Source organism: Lepisma saccharinum, chromosome 29 (assembly GCF_977018435.1).
Source record: "Lepisma saccharinum chromosome 29, izLepSacc3.1, whole genome shotgun sequence".
In the NCBI taxonomy this organism is placed as follows: Eukaryota; Metazoa; Arthropoda; class Insecta; order Zygentoma; family Lepismatidae; genus Lepisma; species Lepisma saccharinum.
The window spans coordinates 24,029,188-24,051,680 of record NC_139257.1 but is presented as its reverse complement, the minus strand read 5'-3'; the positions used below and the strand labels follow the sequence as shown (position 1 = coordinate 24,051,680).

The window sequence follows — 22,493 nt, the reverse complement described above, 5'->3', positions numbered from 1 at the left end:
ATCGAATTATTAGTTACACAACGTAATCTGCAGTACTTATGCCACATTCCAGAAATATACTTATCACCTCCTCTCATCACAAATACATACAGTAACACAAAAAATACGAAGGACAATCACATCTCTGTCTTATCGATCCATCACAGACTACCAACTCTACATCTTTCTTATTCTATTAAAATAATTCATTTTCAATTTTTGAATTCACTAAAGTTTATTTTGTTTGTTACTCGTAAATATAAACTTTGAATTAAAGTAAAAGTATATCATTAACTTTGAGACGAGCCCAATTCCATCAAATAATTTAACATTTGAGTTTATACTTTCTTACGTACCTTGTTTTTCAATCGAAAGACTGTGTTATAATAAGAAAAACAATTATGGGCTGAAACTGCCAAATTGAGCAGTATGTATATTTTCTTCTTCTTTTATTATTTTATAAATCTTGTTGATTTAACAAATGAAGTTCTTCATGGGTAACATTGTATTAATGTGTAACCATGAAGCACAAAAGTGTTTTGCAGTTTCAAAAATAATTATTCTATTTAACTTGAAGATTATATTACTTAGCTAAGTGTTGATTATAGGGCTGAATCTTCTGATCATTTGGATATTCAATATTAATTCTAGTATTCTGTGTTGATAAACTGAAAGTTTCTGTTACTAGGATGAACATTGGTATCATATTTTGTTCATTTTTATATAGCTTAGTTCAGTGAACTTAGAAATCTTAAATAGAAATCACTGGATGAGATTTTAACATTAGTTATGTCTCAACTTGATGGTGATAGCTTATTATTGCTTCAACCTCGTATGCTACCAGGTTTTAGGGAATTTTCATGTGATGAATGTTATATGCCCTCAGAAATTTGCACGAAAATACAGTTCTCAAGTTGTTGAATAAAACTTTACAACGATTATTTAACGTACTTGAGACGAGTGTCCCTGTCATAAACAATGTTTGCGTTCGACATATTCAACTCGTCAATGTACTTGTTGAAGAGAAACCTCGGACTATAGCATACCGAAGTACATCAATGAATACTGGTAGAGTTCTTGTCGAGCAGGCATTTTGAAGTTTCATTAGATCCTACGCACAATATTTGTTATTCACAAAATATATGATATAATCTATTGAGATAACAGACCTGAACCAAGGTGAAAAGAAACTATAATTGTATAGAACAATTATTTTTTTATTGCTTACCTCTATTCATGTCTAAGCATTTCACGTCCTTCATTGTACAAATTCTAGCATCATCTGAAATAAATACAGTTCATTCCCGTAAATCGAGTTGTATACAGGATAGTATACTATATATTATACAAAAGCATTGTTTCAAAAGTGATTTATCGAGTTATTTAAATAAGAGCATGAAGATATTCACGAAAAATAATACAAAATTACTTCTGTACATACATAACCTGTTTTTATTCACATTTTGTCTTTCCTAGCAGTTTTAGAGAGGAAATTGAAAGTTGAAACCAATCATAAGTAAATTGGATATGGTATTGATTCTAACAATTATAGGTGCCATAGTGGATCTCCCTACATTCAAACTGTGTATTTACTTGTAGGTTTTGAATAATTAGACAATAACATGTAATTTAGAATGATGGTAAATCAAAGAGAAGAATATACCGGTAGCAGTGGCGGCGTTTGGGTTAAAAAACTGTGGGGGAAAGGTGCCAAAACTAGTGGGCAAGGACAGTTTACTTTCCCTTGGTACATAACGTTTAGCATAGCGCGGGGGCAATGTGACAAATCGCTTACTACTGACCGGTAGTTACTATCGGCTTAAAAATTATGGATACATCAGTTTGGACTCTAATTAAAAACTAACCTGTAGACCTAAGTAAAGACGAGTTACATAAAAATTCAGAATATTCAATACTGGGTTCATCTATTGCAACTAAATTTTCCTTCGAGTATTTCTTGGATAAATCGTCTCAGTTTTTTGTTGCTTTCCAAACAAACACACTTCAAAAAGCTTGTGGTTCGATCGTGATGGCATTTAAATGCAGTTCAGATAAAAAAGGTTTGAAATACAATTATTAATTTTCAGATTTTTAAAATCGGCCAGACAGAGCTTCGTATCAATTTTGTGAAAAAACGTTTTCTCAATATTGGGTAGTCCTAGAAATACAATATTGGTATTGTTTTGAATCTCGTTACACCTGTTTCAAAAATCCATTATCATTTTTATTCAACGGAGTAAATTTGCGTGTTGAACGTGGCAACACCGCTCTCAGTGACTGCCCGCAAATTGCACGGTTCAATGGATATTTCTGTAGTGCCAGCATATGCGACACTACAGAGATGTGCAAAAAATAAGAAATGTGCAAAAATAATACATATGTAATATTCCCTTATATAGTCTTTGGCTAACGTTATATTCTAAGAAAGAACCTCACATCCTGTGAGAGACGTGGTAAGATCATCGGTTACCCAAGAACAGAGGTTGCAACATGCTGAGAACTAAAGACAAAGAGAGACAATACGATTGGAAAAGGAAGCGAGATTATGAGAGAAGGACACTTCGAGGAAGTAAGTGAAAGACTTTACTTTTATACACATTTCCATTTCACAGGTAGAGGAAGAAAGATAGAGACTTACTTAGATTAGGATAGAAGAACGGCGTGCAGTTACACATTTTATATAGGAAAGCAATTTTACACTCTGTAACACACGTTTGGTAGCTGTAGTGATTTGAACTTTTCAGAGGTTTCTCATCACCAAACACACATTGCCTTTTGTTCACCGGTACATCTCGTATTTCCTCGCTGCCATAGATAGTGGTCGCAGTCACTGAAATATACGCCTCTTCTCTCGGAGGAACTATCATCTCTACTGCCGACACTTCTGGATAGTCCGTTCCATCGTGAATCATGATCTAAAAGACAATATGATTCCTTGTTCTTAAATGCAGTTTGAAGTTGTGGTTTATCGATATTAAAGCACAGAGTGGACTACATTGGATTATGTTGCTGTATTATACAGTGTCCCAAAATAATGTTTATACTTTTTGAACTTTAATAGCAGAGAAATTATTAAAGATGGCTTGACTGGACTTCTTGCATTTGAAACTGCATTGTCTATGTTGAGCATGTGTGAGAGTGTATATGCCTTTTTTTTAAGTCCCTTCACAGCCTGCCAAGCGGTAGTCATTAGTGTACACAAAATGGCAGAGGTGAGAAATGTTTCTTTCGGGAGACGTAAGAAGAGTCGAATATCTATCCAGATATCCTGATTTAACACAGTTAAATTACTGCCTTTGTCGAACTGTGATGAATGCTGACTACGCCACAAAGCCCGAGACACTGAGTGACGTGGGACATGCAATTGAGACAATCTACATTTCCCTTCCCACAGAAACCGTATCTGTTGTTTATCGATCTGTTCAGATTGTACATAAATATTACTGCCAATGGTGGTCATTTTGAACATCTATAATTTTAAGGTATGTGACACTTAAATGTTCTTGCTTGCTGTTATTAGTGTTCATGTTATTGACGATCAAAGACTGTACACACTATTTTGGGACACTCTGTAAATACATGCAAAATGATATGTACTAGTATGCAGGGTGGAACAGAAATCTACTCTCAATATAAGCAAGCATCTAATGATAATTAATAATAACAGCAGTTTGATAATCAGAGTGAGGAGTTTTGCACGGATTGCTGGGAGTGAAGCTACAGGACAGAATTCGCCAGAGAAGACTCAAACAGTTTGTAGCAAATGAACAGGATTAGTTCAAAAGGGGGCACTTGTACAAGGAGTTGAAAAGAACCAATGAAAGTCGAGGAGTCGGGCGAAATGTCAACGAGTGGCGTTATGAGACGAAGAGAGAAGGTTTGGAATACGGAGGAGAGAAAGGAATTAATGTTTATAGTACAAAAGTAGTTGTAAAAATGTCAAAGGGAAAACCAGGATGTATTGGAAGGGAACATATAGCTGAGATTGGAAGAAGACAAGAATTGAACTTATTAAATAAAGAGAAGTGAGTGGTGGAGTACAGTGTATAAGAAGTGGGGAAAGACAAGATAGTTGATGGAAAGATCAGGTAGTAGAGGATGTGAGAACATGAAGATGTGAGAGAAGATTGAACAGGGAGTGAAAAAAACTGAAATTCCAAGTGTAGACGGGAAGAAGTGGTGAATGATGAAGAAGGCAAGATTGGATTGTAATAGTGAGGAAAAGAGTGATAACATTACTGGAAAAGGAGCTGTGGAAAGTCTTAGGGAAGACCAAATTATAGGTAGAAAGAGCAGATACTGAAGAATATTGAAAGAGGAGGAAACATGAAAAGGATGAAACAACCAGAAATATTTTCTGTGCGAAACGTAGAATGAAAAATTATTCCTGAAAATGCCAAAAGAAAATTGAGGGAGAATTTTATTTCCATGAAACCAAAGATAGATAGATGATGAAAATCAAGTTACAGCATGAAACCTGAAACAATATACAATAAAAAACCTTGTGTCAATGGCACATAAATTAATAATATCTGTCGACATGGGTTTGGATGACTCTTGTCTCTGAATAATTTCAGCATGCTGATTCCAAAAATGAAGTCAATTCTTACCCATAACGTCAAGTTTTTTTCTCCAGAAAATAGCAATATATTGACTGCCTTAGTGTCACAATAAAATGTGTAGTTCCATCATTTCGTATATAGATAGCTCTGCTTATATTGTGGGGAAATTTTGGTTTTCTACAATACAAATCCTCCAATTTTGAACTGTAAATGCACGTAGAATAATAAGCATTTAATCCACGTTCTACCTTCACAGGACATATTGACATGGAAATTATATGGACTTTTATTACATAAGCTTTGTTTCCAAACTCCCTCATAAAACTTACCTTCAAGAAATGTCCAAAACTCAATACTATAATATGGTGGGTTGATTGAACTTACTGGCTTGGAGAAAAATCCTGACCTAGGGAAAAATCCTGATGTGATGGGAAGGAATTTTTGTCATGTTCTTGATCAGCATTCAAAATCCTTCCAGAATCATGGGCAACAAAGGTGAAGAAGATCCCAACCAATGTAAACTTGCAGTCGAACTCCAAAATTTTCACCCGGTGGAGGCACAAGTGGTTCGGATCCCACTTTAAACTGTAGGTCCAGTCCCGATTAGCCTTACTGTGCATAAAGTGGACTTAAAACACCAAATCAACCAACCAAATCCAAAATTTTCATTCACACCTTTTTTCACACAAGACCCACTCCCAACACTTCAGTAGTTAGACAAAATCGTGCACTCCTTGGCTTTATAAGTAGCATTGCTAACTATTGCTGTGATTTTGCCACTACTAAGTAACTAGAACCCTTATTCCAAAATGCTAATGAAGTAAAGCAAACTGTATCTAACATTAAATTACAACTGCAAGCTAATCACATTTTCTATCAAAATTAAACTGGTGAAATTCACTTTTTTCAACATCAGATTGAGGATGTTACAAATTTTACATAAAGTCTTTGCTAAATTACGTTCAGCCAATTTGAAACTAGGGCCAAATAAATGTAAATTCTGTTTTGAAGAAATCCCAGTCTTAGGCCATCTTGTGTCACAAAAGGGATTTAAAATTTCTGATCACATCCTGCGTGCAATCAAAGAATTCCCTCCACCTAAATCTAAGAAGAATTTGAAATCCTTCCTAGGCATATGCAATTTCATCAGACGCTATGTACAAGGGTTTGAGGAACCCGCAGAATGTTTGTTCAAATTACTCAAAAAGAAAGTAAACTTTCATTGGCATGAAGAGCATCAGAAAAGCTTTGAGGCATTAAAAGACAAAATTATTTCCGCACCAATTCTTAGACCTTATAACCCAAAGCAAACATCATTCGTATACATCGACGCACCTTATCAAGGTATGGGAGTTTACCTTATGCAGAAAGATACTGCATCCGATAGCCTTCTGCAGCAGACACCTTACAGACACTGAGAAAAATCTGATGTCTTTTCTCTTGAAAATGCAGCTGCCTTTTATGTCTTAAAATCATTCAAATACTTCTAAATCAACACACCATTTATAGTTTTCATGTTGTCTTACTTTACAACAACAAAACAGTTGTCTGGGGTTCTGGCTAGAAGATCATTCTTCTTCCAAGAGTTCGACTTCCAAATCCACTCTTTCCCATCATCACAGAATGGTATTGCTGATGCACTATCGAGGAATCCTGTAGACCCAGCCCCTTATGGCACGGGATCGAGTCACGCTGGGACGTAGCTCAGATAAATAAGATAGGTCTCTAGCTTTGATTTAGCTAACCACCTCTACCCTTAAGGAAGCTGATGAAGTATCTTTGTGAACCTGTGATGTTGAACGCTACTCACCCCTTGTTGTATATCTGGCCCTCGGCTTCTGGCGTCGGCGACGGTTGTATGGTGACAGGTGCCCGCTGGAGAGATCGAAGGTGGCGATAAGAGGCGGCAGGCAAATTCGGCGACTTGATTCTATGGAGTGCTGATTCTCCGGACTCGGGTTGGCTTTGGCTAATGTTCCTCCGTAGTCCCGACTGCTTCTTGGGTTTCTCGCTTTTTGCCGCCTCGTAAAGTCGAGATCTCTCAACTGGCAGTCGTCGTCGTCTCGTTGATCAATTTGCTGGTAATTGTGGAGCGAGGTGAGAGATCGATTTACCGTCTCCAGGGGTGTTATCCTTTGGAATTGAGTCATGCCTTGGTAGACTTTTCACCTCAAGCTGTATCCCATCGAGTATCCCTGGATGCAGATGGAAATTTACAGTGGAGATGCACTCACCGCTGGCAAAGGCCGTTGCCTTGCTGACTGTGATTTGAAATCATCCGAAAGTTGTTTTCCAAAATGCACGGCCGTGTAATTAATACAAATTAAATGATAAGTTACTTACCCGAATTCCGAGGAACTTGAATATTGGTGAAAAGTATTCTTCAATTGCAGAATTTAAAATAACTGATAACCCAGACTCAGGTCCTGCACCGCTTACTCTTGTCAGTTCAAACCCTTCCTCAATTTCTTCTTTCTGTCTGGAATTGTCATTTTTGAAAACACTAAAAAATAAAAAAAATTGGGTGACAAACATTTTTATTTCTTGTCATGCATAATAGTACTTGTGTAAAATTGCAATTTTAATACAATTGTTGCAATCCGTGCACTAATCATATTACTAGTAATTTGCCAAACCCGAATATATATAAAATTCGGTTATATCAATACAGCCATGATTAGGGCTGCAATTTCTATGAGATAAAACTTAGTAAAATATGCAACGTAAAGAGACCTGAACATTTTTTAAAAAAATATGCTATAAATTGAAAAATATGCCCTTACAACTGAGCTATTTTAAACAAATATTTTCACATGCTATTTTAAGTTCACTTTATGAGCCCTGAGTTGCAATGTACAATGAATACCTTCTGTAAGTTTTCAAATAAAAATTCCAATAGAAAACAAAACCAGTTTTCACAATATTTCAGGATAAATTCAACGTATAATTGTAAACAATTCTACAACTTCAGTGAGCATGGAAGTAAGAACGAATCCACTTCAAAATTGACTGTATATTTCTTGAAGAAGAAAAATATGCTGAAAATGACCGAAAATATATTAAAATGTGCTCTATGACAAATATGCCTAAATATGCCCTTAAAAAGCAGCTTCATTTAATTAGTTCCTCGTAATATGAATTTCTATATATTTAGAGAAAACATCATCCTTACCAAGAAATATGCTAAGTCCTATTGATGATTTTATTAATGTAAGCATGTAATGTTCTGGCATCCATAAAGCCAAAGCTTTATATGTCCAGCAATACAGACTCCAATCTGCCATTAATAAGGGCAATATATCATACTTGCCTTTACGTCCATTTCAATATTGACTTTTGTCATTCACCACGAACCACATTCATGTTCGTCTTGTCGAATTACCTCTCATATTCTGCCCCGGTGACATGGTAATTGAAACTACAGCAAAATCCATAGACGGTCCTAATCATCTTTATAACTTTGTTGCAGTCGACTCTGTATCCCTCCCATAGACAGCGTACTATCATTTTCTCACATGGCTGGACCAGCTGTGATTGAAACAGACAACAATATCAATTTATAAGTCAGTAATACTAATCCCGAGAACTCGCGCTTTGTCAAAGAGAAGGCAATTTTATTGAAAAGCATAGAAAAATATAAAGAATTTCTTGTTAAGTTAGACTTATTGCCATTTTTTAAAAAGAAATATATGTTTGTGTACGTAGTGACTCCTATACTTTTAGCGCATTTGGAAACGTGACACTTTTACATTACAAAATTACATACTAAACCTAATATACCTTTAAATATACCCCAACCTCCTACAACTGAAAAAGATTGAAATGTTACACCACTCTGTTCCTGTAGTCTCTGGAGCAAGCGAACGAAAGTAAGTCTCTGCGCAAGTAGTGACTCGCGTGAGAGGGAAAGGGATTGCATGAAGAATAGGCAACGAGACTGCCGCTACCAGCCGTTTGCAGCAGGGCGCACTGCCTTGCTCTACCCTCTTGCGTTCACCCCTTCGTTATGCGCGGCTGTACTCCAGAGTTATAGGACAGAGTAGATATAGGTGCTCCATTAAGCTTCCATTTTGACGAAAAATAAAGCAGGAAAAATGACTCGAAAAAGAAAGTTTTCTTTGAAAGACGAAAAACTTCTCCTTTATAAGGTCAAGTTTTCAAAACCTGCAATCTTCGGGTAAATACTGCATTGGGCTGCCATATGCCGGAATGTCTTAAGATAAATTCTAACGTACAGCCACAAACCCTTATTCGGTCGCACTCCTTAGTGGATGTTTCAGTCGGATAAGATGCATGATCTGTCAGAATTTTTATCTTTCGATACGATTTGTGCTCAATGGTGAACAAGCCAAGTAAGTAGTTTGAACCTGTGCGTGTGTGCTTCTAAGCGCCGGCAATATGCAATAATCTGTGTATAAAAAGAGAAAAGGAATATTCGTGGACAGGTCATGTGAACAGTTAAATAGTCACAGTTTCCATTTATTTGTTTAGTAATACATCCTTACCACCTTTTTATTTTCTGAATCGCTGCTTAATTTATTGCACCAATATATACGTCAATTGATTAGATAATAAAATGCAATAACACAGAATCAGTGTTTCTTTCAGAATGTTTCCTTTCCTACGTGGATGGGGGTAGGACAAACCTGAATTCTGGGAAGCATTGATTTCTCATTTTCCTAACTGACTACACTGAAACATTTTTAATTCTGATATGATCTATATTTTTATGTGACGTCACAACTTTAAAATATGTCACTGATATATTATACTTTTATGAAAGACACGTAAATGTTGTGTTATTATATGTAATATTGCACCCTGTTTGTAATGTATATCATTTGTTTAATGTTTATTGTATTTTATGCTCTATTATGAGTAGTTTAATGTATCTTCACGTTTGCGAGAGTGCACTATGTGAATTTGTATTTCTAAACATGTCAGTTTTGTTGATAGTATCCTTTTGTAGATAGTAAGTGATTCATCTGTACTTGAATCTGTGTTCTCGAAAATAGTATAAAAGCGAGGATATCGCGTAAGAAATAACACGCTTTCGCCACGGATCGACGAAGCTTTTAAATTTAAAAAATAACTCCTCGGTGTTGTGCATACATCTTGGTATAGTAATTCGGGGCGCAAGCTAGGCCTATGTGACCATAGGTACGCCGATAGCCATGCATTGATGCTATGCACAAAACTGCAACCATTCTACGTTAAATAATAAAGCTAGCCTAAAAATTAATTTGGAAATAAAAGGCTAAAGAGCAAATATTGGCTCAGTTATCATTGCATATCTCTTGGTGTGGTAGTTCGGGGCGCAAGCTAGGTCTATGTGATCATAGGCATGCCGATAGCCACGAATTGAGTTTATGCGTTTTAGTCGAGTCAATTCATCGACAAAGGGAAGTCCTTGCTTTCGTCTCAAGTATATTAGCATTATAATTGCCATAAATAAATAATAAAACCTTTTAGTTTATCTACTGCAGCAATGTGGTGTTATTTCTCTGTGCTGTGAATATTGTCTTTGCCTAACACTATCCCTGTACCTGAGAGGAGTCTGTGTACTTCACCGAGTCTCACCGTTCACCGCTGAGTATTATTAAGTTATTATTAATAAATATAATAATACGTTTAATAGTATAATAATACAGGCTATTGAACGTATCAATTCTTTACTTTCTTTAATGTGTTTTTGTTTCCGCAACGTTTCATTAGAGTTCAGTTCAATTTTTTATATTAAAACCTTATATTTAAACAAATCCATTACATTTTTTATACGCCAAGAAAGTCATTGGTATTTTCTACTTAAGTGTCAAGGAATCGCATTTTTAGTTAACAGTACCTAAATAAACAAGTTTGTTTAAGCAAACTGAAATGTAAAGATGGATAAGATATCGGTTAAGCAAAATGATCAGACATTTAACTTTGTTCTTATATGAATAACGTAATTCCCTTTCGGGAAAAAAGTACATGGAAAACAAGAAAGTAATGAATTTGTCAAATAAATTACCTTTTAACACTAATATTTTGAATACAAGTTCATGAAGTGAAATAACGTTTTGCGAGAATTTTTTTTTAAAAAAATTAAAGATCGAAAGACAAAAAAATAAAAACTTGTAAAAGGTTAAACACGCAATGAGAAACTTTTCTATAAACATAAAGGTCGAAAACAAAAGACGATTTTTTTTCTCGAAAATCACGAAAATCAAAATATCGAAAATTTTCACTTTCGAAAATCGAAAAACAGTCTTTTTTTAAAAAAAAAATTTCTGAATAGCCATCCCTAATCCTTACCACTACAATTAACATAAGAACATATAGATACGATTGATAAATACAATGTAAATATAAGAAAATCATCTTTCTTTAAAATTATTTTGTTATAACTATATTTATATTTTTAGTTATTTTATGTTATTATTCCTCCATGATGACGATGGAACAGATAAATAAACATGCTGAAATGTCCATGACTTACATAGAATTACAGCCTAGCACTCTGCTACGCTTATCTCTCTCTGACTCAAAAATATTTACCACCGATATAACCATATGAAATATATTAGTCTTCTGAATATGAATAGGCAGCAGTAAACTTGAAATTTTAGACACATATAGAAACTCTGACATTGTTATATTTTCAGACATAAAAAGTTAAAATACTTACTTTGAACATCGTCTGAGAAATGCTCAAACGGTTGATCTCTAATAACTCGTCCAATTTAAAAGCTGCGTCGTAGTCCATTATTTTAGGATTAACGAGATATTTCAAGTTGCTCAAGAGATCCAAAGCGTGGGTTTTATTTGATCCCTTTGGGTACTTCCTGAAATGACAATACCAGCCATGCAGAAGGATAGCTTAAAAATGCATGTGAAGCGTTGATAAAATACAGTACCAAACTGAGCAGGTATGGAAGGCGTAGTGATTTTGGCAGAGTACCCTCCACCCACCCAATGAAAGAGCTATACCCTATATATATATATATATATATATATATATATATATACCTATAAAGAGTACCCTCCTCCTATCCGATATAAGGTTCGGGGAGTCAACAGGGTTGATTTAACCCTACAGTGTAAGATGGATTAGGATTAGGATATAGTTTGGGTTAAAGGTGGTCTAAGGAACCCTGGGGTATATGCTGAATTGGGATTAGGGTAGAGTGTGGTAGTGTTTGGGTTATAGGTGGAATAAGGTTTGGCAGAACCTCACTGAATGAATTCATGAATCTTCCATATGAATTCTAGCGATAACCTCTCATTTGGAATAATGTTGATTTAAATGCAAGTTCTTCATAGCAAGCTAATACGAAGTTAAATTTATTTCCTGGCATTTTTAAAATTCAATTACCGGGTACGAAACTGTAAAATTCTGGATATTTTCCTGGAATCCCATGATTTTTGCGCCAACTGAAAATGTTTTGATTGTGTACTGCCATCTTTTGACAAACGTAGCACAAATTACAGACCACTAAAGTCTATATTCAGAAGAGTTTGTAAATTTAATGTAGTTTAGGGGCCTGGGGGTGCCACAGATATGGACTGGATGTAGTAAGGGAAAACATGCTGATATTTGTTTAAAATATGGTCCACACGATGACAGCCAATCAATACTAATATTTTGAAACCTCTTCACTTTATTGTCGTATGTGTGCGGACATACTCATTAAAGTTAACCTCATCCTAATAAAATATTAATGAGCTCTGTTACTGAGATAAGAGTAAAGTGTTTTTTCGGGACAATTCATGGCAATATTCTTTCACCGCTTAACTCGGTATTGACGCAAGATTAGCGTTGTTATGGAAAAATGTAAGGTCATTGCTTGGAATTTTCCCATCTGAAATCGCCTCGAACCTGGGTCTTAAGCGTAATAGTCAGACGCCTACCGACTAGACCACCGCGGTTCTAGGCACGAAATAGGATATAAATTATATATAACTTACAATATGAAGTAGGCCTGTAACGAAAATTATTCAATTGATGTGCGTAAACGTGTGTGAACTGAATTAAGTTACGTTTACTGATCTTTGTGCTCGTAAATGCTTATTCTGACTATAAACGCATAGTGTGCGTGTAGATAATCTATGAACAGGCATACTCCAATTTAACGAATAGACGACTTATGTTCGTCGGTCTTGTAGCGCAATCTTTTGGTCCCGTTATTTAACGTTTCGCCCAGTGACATCAATCGCGTCTAATTGAACTTGACTTGCGTGGAATACTACGATCCTTCATTGTACCCCTACTTTACACGGAACTATTTGTTCCTATTAACCCACTCCCCTGTAACGGTAGCATTAATGATGTCAAAGAATCAGAATAATAATAATAAGTGGGATATCTCTATGTCAAAAGGGTCATTAATCAAATAAAAGAAAACTTGTCGGGTATTTCACACGTATATGAGAAAGAGGAAATGTGTTGTCTAAATTTTGGTTTCTTTGTCCTGTCTAATTGAATCTGTTGTTGAAGGTATGCACATGTACGTACTACGCACCCATAATTGGTGCTTGATTAAATGTTAATGATTGAATTAGAGCACGCAGGACGTGCTAGGAATTTACAGCGTGTCTGCACGCTTTGAAAATTGTAGCTTTGCATGCATGATTGTTGTTAATGTTGGCACTCCCTTTTGAGTTGTCTTGTCTTTTCAAGAAATGTACGATAATGTGCGCAATATATATTTGTGTTGTTGAGAATTAAAATTTAAAAAGTAATATAACTCTCTTACCTTTGAACTCTACCCTGTAAGCCAATGCTAGAAACGTACGTTACGAGTCAAATACCAATTTAAAAATCTAAGAGGTAATTGGGGAAAATAGCAGTTATAAATGAGAGAGGGAATAACGTTAATTTAATTACGAGAAAAACTTATATTTGCAATGGAGAAGGCATACGTGCTATTCATTGCCGGACCCTTTGACGCCTATATATGTATATGTATATGTGTATTCTTTTACAGGGCCTTTGTCTCGCGCTTCTCGTAGGTTCTGCCTGTAAACTCCCGCAGCATCGTGCGAGAAGTACGACACAAAATTAAAATTTGTAATATATAGTATGGGTCTTAGTCCTTGTTCGCAGTTGCAGTTGCCACGCAGCCGCTTCCAAATTAAATATCGTGTGCAACCGCAACTTGACCCCACTATATCATTACAAGCTGTTATCAGTACGTTTCCCTTAAGTTAGAACCAGTTTTTCCATCTTTCGGCCTTTTTGCCTTGTAGGTCATTTTTCAGTATTTGTTGCCGTCTTCATTGCATTTTACTTCATTTTTGAGGATTAAATTTCTTCTCCCTTATTGTTTCATGAATTTGAAATGCATTTCCTATCATGTTGCCGCGGTGGCTCAGTCAAGTCGAAGGTCAGCCTTCGAAGGAGCAACATCGCTTGTGAGCTCCTGTGTGTTGAGTGGACTGGTGCTCGGTCACGGTAGCTTTACGAGAGAAATCGAATGGATAGTGTCGCACCATGGAAACTAAGCGAGTGAATACTTTGAAATCGTGTTTTACGACGGTATCGTTGTGTACCGGTATCTATGAACATTCATCGTTTCATTAGTGACAAGCTGTTATTGACCCCTGATCAAGCGTTAAGTATTGAGATTGATTACTTTCGGAAAAGTGTGCATATTAAACTGGTTTCGCGAGTTCTGAACAGTTAATAGCTAAATGTGGTGCAACTCTGACATATAGTGATGAAGAGGGTTCTCATGACGTGAAAATTGACTGGGCGGATAAAACCACTGTGCTGGTTCGATTACATGTAGTGCCTATGGAACTTTCGGACGATGCGATTCGGGCTGTGTTGACATCCTATGGTGAAATCAAATCTCTCAATGATGAAGTTTATTCAGGTGAACATATATACCATGTTCGTACTGGGAGGAAGCTAGTTCAAATGTCACTCAAGAAACCAATACCGTCTTATGTGACAATTCTAGGTATTCGTTATTGGACAACTTATCCGGGTCAACAGCCTACTTGTCGACTGTGTGGGGAAGTGTCCCATACAGCTATAATGTGCCCTAAAAGACGTTCATATACCCGTTCGGTAGTTGGGGGAGCTCGACCTCCCGCAACGATCTCTGACAGTGTTTCCCATTCAACAGCGACTTATGCACAAAGTGTGCTTCGCTCTCCGATCCAGCTGCCCCTTACGGAGGACACTATGGAAATTCTACCGACTGAATTACAATCTTCTGTTCACTCCACGATAGGAGACGTGCCGAAAGAGCCAGTGATACATAAGGATGAACCCGTGTGTGTACAAACAAATTCGCCACAAGAGGAAAATATCTCCGAAATCCGGCAGGATGAGAAATTCACGACGAGTATTTCGTCGTGGATAAAGGAAGTTGAAGATAGTGAAATGGGTTCAAGTCTGAAGTCTGATAATACCGAGACAAACACGGAGAATGTCCCCTTCTCTGTGCAGCTGAACGGAAGTGATAGTTCTTGTATGGTGTTTGATCCGACTGGTGTTATGGAATTATCCAGTACAGAGCAATTACAAAACCCATTGCCTGAAAACATCCCCAATTGTTCCAATTCAAACATAAGTAAGAAGCAGGTGGGCATACACAAATGGAAAAAGGGCCAGGCAAAGCATGAAGTGACTTCACTTTCTGCAAAAAAACCTGAAGACGGTGATGGATCCCCGTATCCATCACCGTCACGTAGAACTAGATGCCAGAGTAACCCAAATACCAATGTTCTTGCAACTGAAAGTGAGAAAAATTAGAAGTTTTCAATATGATGAATTTGTTCTGGTTATTTTTTCGTGTTAGTATATGGTGTGTGTTTGTGTGATGCGATAGTTTTTCCAGGATGATGTGCGACATGCTGTATTCTTGGTAAGTTATAATATTAATTTTGTTGGGATGAACACATACATTAAAATTGCAACCATTAATATCAATAAAATGCAGAACCAATGTAAGCAACACGCCCTGGGTGATTTTATTTTGCAATCTTCTATTGATATTGCATTGGTTCAAGAAGTGTCGGTTCTCCAATTTGACATACCATTTTCCCTTCGTGTATATAATAATCCTACTTACCAGGCACAAGGAACAGCCATAATAGTAAAGGATAATATCCCGATAACGGACGTTATCATGCATCCCAGTGGACGGATCATAAGTGTCAAGATACATAATATTTGGATCTGTAATGTATATGCTCCATCAGGGAATCAACAGCGCCAAAACCGTAACAGTTTCTTTATGAATGATCTTGCACCTGAAATTCCAAGTTGTGCTGAAAACGTTACCCTTGCTGGTGATTTCAACTGTGTACTGTTGCCCAAAGATCAGAGACCGGGATTTCATACATCAATTGCCTTACAAAATATTGTTAGTGGGTTTCAATTTCCTGATGTGTGGTCTATCATTCACCCAGCTATGAGAGATAGATTAGATAGAATATATGTAACTCAGTCTCTGATATGTAATGTCTCTGCTATTCAAATTCAGCCGGCGTGTTTTTCGGACCACACTGCAGTAGTTATGTCTTGTAACATTAACTTGCCTACTGTTCAACATGGATGTGGATATTGGAAATTAAATACCTTCGTGATTGAGGATCACACTTTTCAATTTGAATTTAGCAAAAAATGGCAATATTGGGAAGCTCTTCGTCAGAAACAACGTGATTCACCTACGTGGTGGGATACATATTTAAAGCCAGCAATCAAACGTTTCTGTATTCAATATTGTCGTGACAGTACACGTGATTGGAATGTCAAATATAATTTTTATTATAGAGTGTTGCGTGAAATACAAAATGAGGCATTGCAAGGTAAAAAGGTTTTCACTGAAATGAAACATGTACAGTGTCTCTCAAAAGTTTTAGGACAACGACATTTTAAACTAGGCAACCCAATTTACACAAGGCGTTGGTGGGTTGCATGTAGAGTTAGGCTCAATTTCAGGGTTGCCACATGCACATTAGGTATTTATAAAATACGCGAAAGAAAGATATCCAAATATTATTGCATAAAACTAGAAAGAAAAGTCAGTATTACATTTGTTGCAGTACTCTCAGAAAGAAACAACGTCGATTTTCTAGTATTTCATTGTTGATGAGTCTACATAAAGGAAAAGTGGGGAGAGGAAACGAAAGGGAACATAGGAGAGGAGAAAAGAGAAAGAAAGAGGGGAATAGCAAAAGTAAAGAAGGGAAGAAAATAGAGGACAGAGGAAGTGGATAGGAGAAGTAATGAGGAGAAAGGAAAAAGATGCGAGGAGAGATGAGAAAAATGGACGAAAGAGGAGAGAAGAGAGGAAGGAAAGCGAGGTGCTAGAAGAGGAGGAAAGGAGTTCGGAGAGGAGAAGGAGACGAGAAGAGGGGAGTGGAGAGTAGAGAGAAAGAATAACGAAAAGATGAGGAGGATAGTGCCGTGGAGTCGGAAATATAAGACAGGAGAGGAGATAAGAGGAGTGGAGAAGAGTGGGATGGAGACAAGAGGCGAGAAAAGTAGGGAAAGCGGTATGAGATAAAAATAGAGGAGAAGGACGGGAGAGAAGAAGGAGAAGGAGAAGTTAAGAACAGAAGGGACTGGAGACGAGAGGAGAGAAGGGGTAGTTGCAGAAAATAGTTTCGGCGTCAAGAACTGATGCACTGATAACATTATCGACATGAGACATTCATTAACATTTTATAATGTGTTGGAGAATGTATTAGATCGGTGCGAAGTTCCTTTTGGCCGAGTTCAGAGCAAGATAAAATCTTCCATGTAAGATCTTTGATTTTACCTGCGATTATACCACTAAAAACATGAATGTAATTTTCATATTTGTAAGAATTATCCATTTTTCTCCTCTTCTCGGTTAATTGAAATTGAAATGTTGTTATTTAACATTTTCCCTCCCCCCATCGTTAATTCCAAACTGAATCATTCCGTTTCATACGGCGTGAACAATGAACGCAATGGGATATGTGTAAAACGTACGAAAAGTTTCTGCCCCCGGAGGGGTTTGAACCTAAGACCATCAGATTATCAATCCTTAACGGTAACCACTACTCCACAAGCTTTCGCTCCTGAACACAGGTAGAAGGAGCTGACCAATGTGAAATGCAGATCCAACCCCCCTCCTACATGTCATGTGCAAAGAATACTTGTTTGTAACAAAGAAAACGAAGGCAATACGACTCGGCGAAAAGATTTAATGGAGAATTGCACATGATGGAAACTTTTCAGTCGATATTTGTGGAGGTATCTTTGCATTGAACTCGAGTGGAAAAAGGGGTAATATTAGTGTGTCCTGAATTGCCACAAATATAAAAGGTTATTTCATTAATATTTGTCAATGTCTTTGAAGCAGAACACAATTATCGTTAGAGTATCATAATTCAAGATCTGATACGTGAAAATATCCCTTCGATCCTGTGTCAATTCATTTATTTGTTTATTTTTTTTTAGTAAATTCCAGTTTTTGTTAATCTAGCTACTATACACTATTATTACAAATAATGTTGCCATGCTCTTGTTTAATAGAAGGAGAAATATTTTTTAAAAGAAAAAGATAGAACACCTTATATGGAGGATCGAACCTCGGACCGCTTACAATGCTCTCAAGAACTCTAACCAATACGCTACGTTGTGACAGTCAGATTTACCGTCATTATTATTATTATCATTATTATTCATGTATGTAGCGGTAAAAAGACGTGTTGATTCAAAGCGTTGAGAGTTTTAAGTTGTAAGAATACATATTTGATTTTTGCCAAGCCGACGGGAGGAGCAAGACGTTCACGTGTGTTAAGGGTGAGCACCTGAAGGGTCACGCTATGCGTGTAAAGCTTAGGAAATTCGACCGTAATGACAAACATTTAAATATCTCGGTTTCCAACGGTCAGATTCATGTGAAACTTATACCAGCGCAGCGGCATGTGTGCAAGGACAGATGTGTGGAGTTTCGTCACGATCAAGCGACAATTACGGACGCCAGATCAAATCGGTTCTAATTGATCAGTTTGTGGACAGCGATTGCAATTGAGCTATGGGCGACAGCCAGGCGGAAGCTTAATCCGTCTGAGTAAACTTCGGTCACGGTCCGTCCTAGTTTGGAGACAATAGAGCGTGGTGGAATAACCTCTCCGGAAGCGTCGCTCCAACGTGCGCCTAGCGTCCTTTTTCAAAATCCAAATAAAACGAAGGACATGGTTTTTCGATACACAGTCTTACCGCGATCCTTGTAGGGAGAGCAGCTCCATGCTACCTCTCCATATACAGTTTTGCCGCGATTCTTGGAACGGGAGCACCTTCGCGCTACCTTTCGTGTACAGTGGACTTTGTTGTGTTGTGCGAACACCAGTGTGTGTGATAGGCAGTAAGTCCACACGAGTGCGCCTACCTCAACCGCTGGGGGAAGTTGAAGCGAAACCGTGTTTCCGTGATTACCTTACGCCATTTATATTTTTTGAGAAACGAGGAACACCGGAAACTATGGCGGGCTAGAGGAAGAAAGGAGATGAGGGCGTTACGTCGATTCGCCCGACGTCAGAAGAAACTACGCCGATGATGCCTATCCGCCGCCATGGAGAGAGAGAGAACGTCGAACGCCGCCCTATTGATACGCCGACGACGCCTACCATCCGCCACGTTGACGCCCCGACGACGCCTACCAGCCGCGACAGAGAGACGTAGAGAGAGATGTTGACGCCCCGACGACCCCGACGACGCCTACCAGCCGCGACAGAGAGACGTAGAGAGAGATGTTGACGCCCCGACGACGCCGACGACGCCTGCAACGACCGCTCAGATGCGACGTCCGAACCGCGCCATACCACGGAGATCCACCGATCCCGAGAGGAAGAGGAGCCGGAGAACTAGGTGTTTGAACCCTTTTTGCATCTCCATCGTCGCGACCAAGGAAACCTTCCGCGCGGATACTATGTGTTTTTCAATCGCCCATAACGACGCCAGGATGCACCTCGGAAGCTGAGAGTTGGTAAAGTATTCGCCTGTGTGATTGTCAGCACGTGACGGCCCGATTGATTTAGAGAACGCCCTTGAAATTCGTCGACATTTTGAAAACGCCCACTCAACTCGAAATTTTATATCAAACTCCCGTCGCGCTTGTCATTTTAATCTATTCGTCTCAGGTCAATTTTTCTTATTCCTTGTGATATTTTTTTTATGATCTTAAATTCAGTGTTGTTTGTGCTCCTTTGTATTTGTTTAAAGTGCGTACTATTAGAGTAAAGCGCCGCCCGCTTAATTGCATAATCTACTTGAGGTTTGTTCATTTTTTATGTGTCAATGCTAGCTATGTCAGGCCGCATGTGTGATTATTTAGTAAAAGTATTTGCCTGGTAATGTGAATTGCTCGTCGCGGCGAAGTGTTTAAGTCCCGCCTGCTAGCGAGTATAGGTTTGCGTCACTCAACGGAGGTTCTTTGTTATGTTTGAACCACGTGAGGTCTTGTAAATGGAAAACGTCCGCCCACGTGAATGTAATTGCCGTTGAGACGCCTTTGTTTGTACTGGTCAAGTAATGTATTGTCACCGCGCCGACTAGTTTCTTTTTTTTAAAAACAAAAGGTGAACTTAAGTAAGGGCTGGCTAGGATTTAAGTAGCACTGGAGCAAAATCACAAATGACCTGATTAGACAAAAAAGTAAGATAAAATTAATTGAGAATGCAATAATTAGGGCTTGTCGCCATAAAACCTGTACATGTCATGTATAATTTCTTGTGTCGATGACCCCATGAGGATTGAATCTGAGAGAGAATGTGAGAGTGCAAGCGTGGGGACCTGTAATAATTCCATTTTTGTAGGTTATGAATAGAATATACTTTTTATTTTCATGTTAATTTTGGGCTATATCATTTTCGTATGCATGTCGCTACCCGTGATTTTCAGGTATGCAGCTAGCCGCTTCCCGGCTACAGGTAAAGAGGTGGTAATCTGAAAGTACATATGTCTTCGTGTTTATTCGATATGGCTTATCACTATGCACTGTCGGTCACCGGTTCCTACACACGAACTTAACCTGGACCGTAACGCTATTTCGCTTGTCCGAGGGAGATTATGCCGCCTCTATCTAGGTAGTGGTAGCATTTGTTTTCCCGGGCAAGGGAGGGCGTAGCATACAACGTCCTTAATTATTCTGTCGCCGCAATATTGTAAATGTTATCCTGCAAAATAAAAAGTTCAATACTCTCATATTGCTCTGTACTTCTATAATTACTTTATACACATGCATTTGAAATCTTACTCTGAATTTCTTTCTTCGTATTAGTATATATAAGGTTGTGAATATATTTTATTTGTAATTTTGTAACGGTTACATGAACATCTACGAAATAGTTCCAGTAGAGCAGGTCAGAGAGTTCTGCGCCCGAAAATGGCGCTCGGTGGCGCTCGCAGTGTTGCTAACTCCTCACTTGAAAAAAATCACCAAGGTTGTTTTTGGGTATAACCTAACCTCAAGCAAGGAGCTGGCAACACTGCTTGAGGCTTTTCTCGCAGTGTTGCCAACCGAAAATGAGGCTCGGTGAGGCTCGTAGTGTTGCCAATTTTTTACTCGAAAAAATCACCAAGGTTTTTGTTTTTGGGTCTAACCTAACCTAAAGCAAAGAGCTGGCAACGCTGCTTGAGGTCTGCCTTGCGGCGTTGCCAACATCTTACTCGAAAAAATCACCAAGGTTTTTATTTGGTCTAATATAATTTAAAGCAAGGAGCTGGCAATACTGCTTGAGGCCTGTCTTGCAGTATTGCCAACATCTTACTCGAAAAGTCACCAAGGTTTTTGTTTTTGGGTCTAACCTAACCTAAAGCAAGGAGCTGGCAATACTGCTTGAGGTTTTACAGTGCATAAAGCAATTTGCCAACCTACTGGTTTGCCATAGTTTTTTTACAAAAAAGAGAGAGGGAAAAGTTAAACAACCGATAGTGTTGCTAATATTTACCTACAGCTTTTTTTTACTTGGCAAGAGCTATCTTACTTGAGGCTTAACTAATTTATATACTGACGTAACATACACACACTGAGCAAAAAGAGTCGGCAACAAACATATACTGCCATAAAAAAGAGAGGGGTAGATAGATAGATAGCAACACAGTATGTGTGTGCGTGTATAATATGTAGCATTATTAACTAGAGTGTGTTGGCAACCCACCTCCAACTAAAAAAATAAAGATGCCAATGTTGCTGTACGATAAAGAGAGAGACTAAGCTGGCAACAGTGGTGAGCGAATATGCATTATTTCCAAGTCCTGAGCGCCAATGTATATCGCGACTTTTGCAAACCTCTCTCGCGGGAACGATGTGCCACACACACGTACGTATTTTTTTTTTATTTTTTGTATTTTCATCTACTGAAGTGACTGAAGGGCAAGCTGAAAATCTGTAGTCAACTCAACCGGTTCTCTTATCATTTGAAATCTTTTTCGCATGCATCGACCACCTCGCACCCATCAATCAAGCTTCAAAAAGCTTATCACGCCCAGATATTTAAACATCCGGTTTAATTGTTACCGCTGCCGCTAGTTGATCGCACCCATCGTACCCAACCCATCCGGTTTGATTGTTACGCGACATCGCAGCAGTGATTTCCCACGGCAGCTGTTTTCTCCCCCCACGATTGCTTTCAAGCATATTGTTTCGCTCTGTTGCTTTAGTATCCTGGGCTTGTTATACATCACTGTCACTTTATTTGTATCGGCAGTAATTTTCCAAGCAATTTCAATCACAGCCTATCTACAATTTTCATCGACTGTTGGGGGTGATTGAAAGGATAAGCTAAAAATCTGTGGTCAACTCAACTGTGTTGTGTGGAAACTTGGGCGAGTAACTATGGGAAACCATCAATTACACAACAGGAAACTGTCAATTGCCTGGGTGCGACTACAGGAAGTTGTCCATCAAGTTGGGCGTCAACGATATGTTTTCTAGGAAAGGGCGTTCACGCATAACTCGAACCAATCTTGAAAGTTTAGCT

General features: G+C 38.0%; 1 protein-coding gene across 1 annotated transcript in view; it reads right to left on the bottom strand.

Annotated features, from left to right (window-relative positions):
- The window catches only part of LOC145981437 (sodium channel protein Nach-like), a 58,111-nt gene that overhangs the window by 4,616 nt on the left and 31,002 nt on the right, over positions 1-22,493 (bottom strand). The window contains exons 3-6 of the mRNA XM_083114670.1: positions 11,209-11,365; positions 7,924-8,069; positions 6,885-7,044; positions 2,618-2,894 (exon numbers count right to left, since the gene is read on the bottom strand). Coding sequence (XP_082970796.1) covers positions 2,618-2,894; positions 6,885-7,044; positions 7,924-8,069; positions 11,209-11,365 — 740 coding nt within the window. The remainder of the gene's footprint in view (positions 1-2,617; positions 2,895-6,884; positions 7,045-7,923; positions 8,070-11,208; positions 11,366-22,493) is intronic.